General features: G+C 35.7%; 1 protein-coding gene across 1 annotated transcript; it reads left to right on the plus strand.

The window, feature by feature from the left end:
* Window positions 1–619: 619 nt before the first annotated feature.
* Window positions 620–2035, plus strand: LOC145063831 (putative disease resistance protein At4g19060). Its single transcript, XM_079011409.1, has one exon. The coding sequence runs from the start codon at window positions 620–622 to the stop codon at window positions 2033–2035; it is 1416 nt and encodes a 471-aa protein (XP_078867535.1).
* The last annotated feature ends 700 nt before the right edge of the window (window positions 2036–2735 follow it).

The raw sequence follows: 2735 nt of genomic DNA on the forward strand, positions 1-2735 counted from the left end.
TTCCATTTAAAATATAGCCACCGATCGTACAAAAGATCAAATAAAGGAAAATTTTGATGGCATTGAGATTAGATATCTATGGTTTTCCCAAAGTTGATCGTAGGTCCGATATGCAACTCCATAGACAAGATACAATCTTAGTCCAAGGTGTTGATTCTATTTATGAAATTAAAATAATTTCTTACTTTACAAATGAACTAATTATTATCTTACTTTAAAAATAGTTTTCACTTGGACGAGAACTTTTGGGCTAATTATGAAATCAAAATTGGATTGCACAACATTGAAAATATGTATAATAGCAAGAATACATTAGTATATAGCTTACAAGATTAAGTTCTGTTACTAATAAGGAAGACATCTTTTCAACTCTTTACTGAATTCAAGATGCATAATTTCAATTCAGAGAACAAATTCTTATTAGTAAAAACAGGGCAATCTAAGTGAAGTAATTCAGAATCTGAAGCATTACTTTCTTGAGGAGAAAAGGTATCAGAATGTTAATTTTTCTTTTCTTTCAGCAAGAAAAGCATCTCAACCCTTCAAAACACCTTCCTTCTCCAATCAAGTTTCAATCTTCTCCCAAAAAAAAAAAAATATAGTTTTGAGTGAAAAAGAAATGGCTCCTGAGATTGTGGATGATGATATTGAACAACATCTTCTCGAAAAAATCACTCATGGCATTCTACGTATAGGCGATCAGCAAAATCTAGTGACTAGATACTATTCATTAGATTCTGATTTTAATGATGTGAAGGACATCCTCACGCGTACAAGAAATCCAGATTATAACGGGGATTGGTTGAGTGCAAGAAGGGAGAATCTTTATTACCTCAACAATTTGTTGAATGAATGGCAACTCATCAACAAACACAGCTCATTTGCTCCTGTTGAAGATCGTGAAGCATGTCTGAACATCAAGAAGAGCTTAAAGAAGATGATGAAGGAATTCAAAGGTGAAGAATCCAGTTCAAGAGGTGATGCAGAATACTCTGTTACTCGTCTTCAAGACCCACAACACCTCACTTTTGAAAGAAACAAAGAAGATGTTTACAGGTGGAGCTCCAGGCATGGACCCAGGAAAGTTCATGGTTTTGAACACAATGTCATGGCCATGGAGAGGGAGCTTGTCATGCGAAACATTAATGTTCCATATAAGGTTTTTGGGGTTGTGGGAGTCGCCGGAATTGGGAAAACGACTCTTTGTCAGGACATTTTTGGCCGGAAGTTAGTAAAGGAGCATTTCTGTCCAAGGATCTGGGTTTGTTTATCCAAGCAACCTAGAGACAACCATGACTACAGAAAAGAGATTGTTGTCAGGATCTTGAAATGTCTCGGAATAAAAGATGAAGTCATAAGTAATGTGGCAGAGGAACGTGATGAACATGGACTCCGGAAGCTGATTCTTCTTATCCGGCTACAACTGATTGGAAAAAGATATTTGATTGTTCTCGATGATGCTTGGAACGATGACGAATTCTTCTTGAAATTGATTCGAACGGAAGACCCGAATATGAAATGGGGTGAGGAGTTGGCATACGCGTTGCCAAAAGGGTGTGGTGGAACAGTCATTTCGTCGAGCAGGTCGGATGCATTACTAAAAAGGATGCTTGGGAAAGATGTAAGTTTGCTTTATTTGAAGCCACACACCAAAGAGATCATTGATCAGATTTTTCGAGACACGGTGATTGGGTATGAGGAAGACGAGAGGGAATTCCCTGCGCATTTGGAAGAATTGAAAATGGAGATACTAAAAAAGTGTGATGGAATACCGTTGGCTGCAAAATTGCTTGCTAAAATTGCTCGGGAGCCATTGCCGCTAAAGCAGAAACCCCCACCGCCAACAAGCGTCGTCGGTGGTCATGAGAATAAACAGGCTCCGGAAAGTGGTGGCGAACAGTTGAACGGCGGTGTCGACGCCGGTGGCAACGCCAGCGCCAGCGGTGTTCATGACGGTGAGGACAACGGCGTTGTTCTTCCAAATCCGAAGCAGAAGGATGGTCTCCCTCCGATCGGACCCGATCAGGTGGCATAAGCACTGGAAATAAAAAATGTCGATAAGTTTGGGTTTTGTAACAAAATAAGCTTGTTATTGTTATTGTAAGTTTGTTTTTTTGATAAAGGAAAATAAGATTATGACCTAATTTACTTAATGTATAAATTATTATTATTATTATTTTTTATCAATTTATGTTTTGCATGACTTTAAAATCATAGATGGAAAAATTATATCCAAGTGAATTAGTTTCACATATGTTGGCAAGGTTTTGTTTGTGTGATACATATTACAACAATACTTTTTATGGATGCAAATTGCAATGATTAGTAACGAAAAGAACAACTTTAGCAAAAAACAAGCAAAATTATTGTGGTCTTGTACAATAGAAATCACAAGCTCACAAACGGATTAATACGTTTGTCGTGATACACTTCTAAATCGAGATGAATAAATTGAGTTGTGATGTTCAATGAGTATTCATGTGATCTGTAACGCTTGATTTCGAGTTGAATGATCCAAGTTTTAAGACACCATTTTAAATTGAATTAATAGACATTTTGTTTACGCTTTTTATGATTTTTTTAGTAGAAAGCATGAATTCCATGAGTTTAGAATATATATATATATATATATATATATATATATATATATATATATATATATATATATATATATATATATATATATATATATATATATACTTGATTATAGGATAAATACTAGAAAGATGGGGTGG

The sequence above is a fragment of the Lactuca serriola genome, chromosome 7 (genome assembly GCF_051521515.1).
Source record: "Lactuca serriola cultivar US96UC23 chromosome 7, Lser_US96UC23_V15, whole genome shotgun sequence".
Taxonomy (NCBI): domain Eukaryota; kingdom Viridiplantae; phylum Streptophyta; class Magnoliopsida; order Asterales; family Asteraceae; genus Lactuca; species Lactuca serriola.

Coding starts and splice junctions, on each gene's coding strand:
- LOC145063831 (XM_079011409.1), top strand. CDS start 620: ATGGCTCCTGAGATTGTGGATGATGATATTGAACAACATCTTCTCGAA.